Consider the following 1,213-nt stretch of genomic DNA (forward strand, 5'->3'; position numbering starts at 1 on the left):
AGAGAAAATGTATTTAGAAAGCATTAGTCAGAATGAGATATTAAATTTAGACATTGTCAGACATCTTAAGACATAGGCGTAAGAGTTAAGGGTTTATTTTGGGGGGGGTTGTAATTATAAATTATCTTGCCATCATATAGAGAATTGAATAAGAAAATCTATGTGGTATTTTTTAAAGTAATGGATCATATAGAAGAATTAGAGGAAAGTTTCATAAGACTAAGAATAATCTTATGATAATGCTTAGTTTTTTGTTTGGAGTTTTATCAGTGATGGTCTTTTATTGTTTATTAGTACTGAAAGACGTTACCCAAATGTCTGACTTAGTATCTTAATGTGAGCATGCCGTGTAGTTAGCATTCCAGGTGAGGCACCAAGGAACTGCTATACTTATATTTTTCTGTCTTACTGTGGAATATTTTTCAGATGAAGGATTCAGTTTTAACCCATTGAAAATAGAGGTCTTTGTACAGACTCTGTTACACTTGGCAGCCAAATCGTTCAGCCATTCCTTCAGTGCTCTTGCAAAGTAAGTGAAACAAGAACACACAACCTTATTGCTTGGTGAACACCAATGGTATACTAGTTTTTACTTAAAATTGTTCTCTGTGAAGGTGTTAATAATATTATGTAAGTTGACACAATGGCTTTTGGTTTGTGGTAGCTAAAATTCCTATCCCTTGGCTTATGTTTGCATATGGACATGGACAGTATATTTTTCATACAGACATTTAGAGAAACTAGTGAAAACCTAGGTCCTTAGGATAGTCAGAAAGTCCCACTCTGGCTAAGCATCTTCCCAAAGGAAAGAAAGCAGAAATGAGAGCCAACTTCATTTTGGGGAGCCATGTGAAGGTTGGCATTTAAAGACAGAACTTTCTAACATGACAGTGTCCAAAAGAAAGACCATGTAGATATTCCTCTGGCCAAGCAGAGAAACTGGACATCTCACCCCATCTCAGCTTCCAAGTCTCTGTATTACTTGCAGGGTTCCCACAGAACGTGCAATCAGAATACTTCACCATGTTTGGGGACAGTTCCTGAGCCCTTACCTATTCTTAGATACCTGGTAAACTGTAGTCCCTGGGTTAACAGTAGTCTGTTATAAATCTCTTAAGACTTTGTGACAGTTTCTGTACAAACTATGAATTCTTTTTTATTTTTATTTTTTTGTCTTTTTGTCTTTTTTCGTGACCGGCAACGGATCGCAACC

General features: G+C 36.4%; 1 protein-coding gene across 1 annotated transcript in view; it reads left to right on the top strand.

Annotated features, from left to right (window-relative positions):
• Nucleotides 1-1,213, top strand: part of NCBP1 (nuclear cap binding protein subunit 1, 80kDa) — a gene marked incomplete at its 5' end in the record, with an annotated part of 14,581 nt that overhangs the window by 5,355 nt on the left and 8,013 nt on the right. The window contains one exon of the mRNA XM_008573027.1: nucleotides 427-529. Within this exon, the coding sequence (XP_008571249.1) occupies nucleotides 427-529 (103 nt within the window). The remainder of the gene's footprint in view (nucleotides 1-426; nucleotides 530-1,213) is intronic.

This window comes from Galeopterus variegatus, unplaced genomic scaffold (genome assembly GCF_000696425.1).
Source record: "Galeopterus variegatus unplaced genomic scaffold, G_variegatus-3.0.2 Scaffold866, whole genome shotgun sequence".
Taxonomy (NCBI): Eukaryota; Metazoa; Chordata; class Mammalia; order Dermoptera; family Cynocephalidae; genus Galeopterus; species Galeopterus variegatus.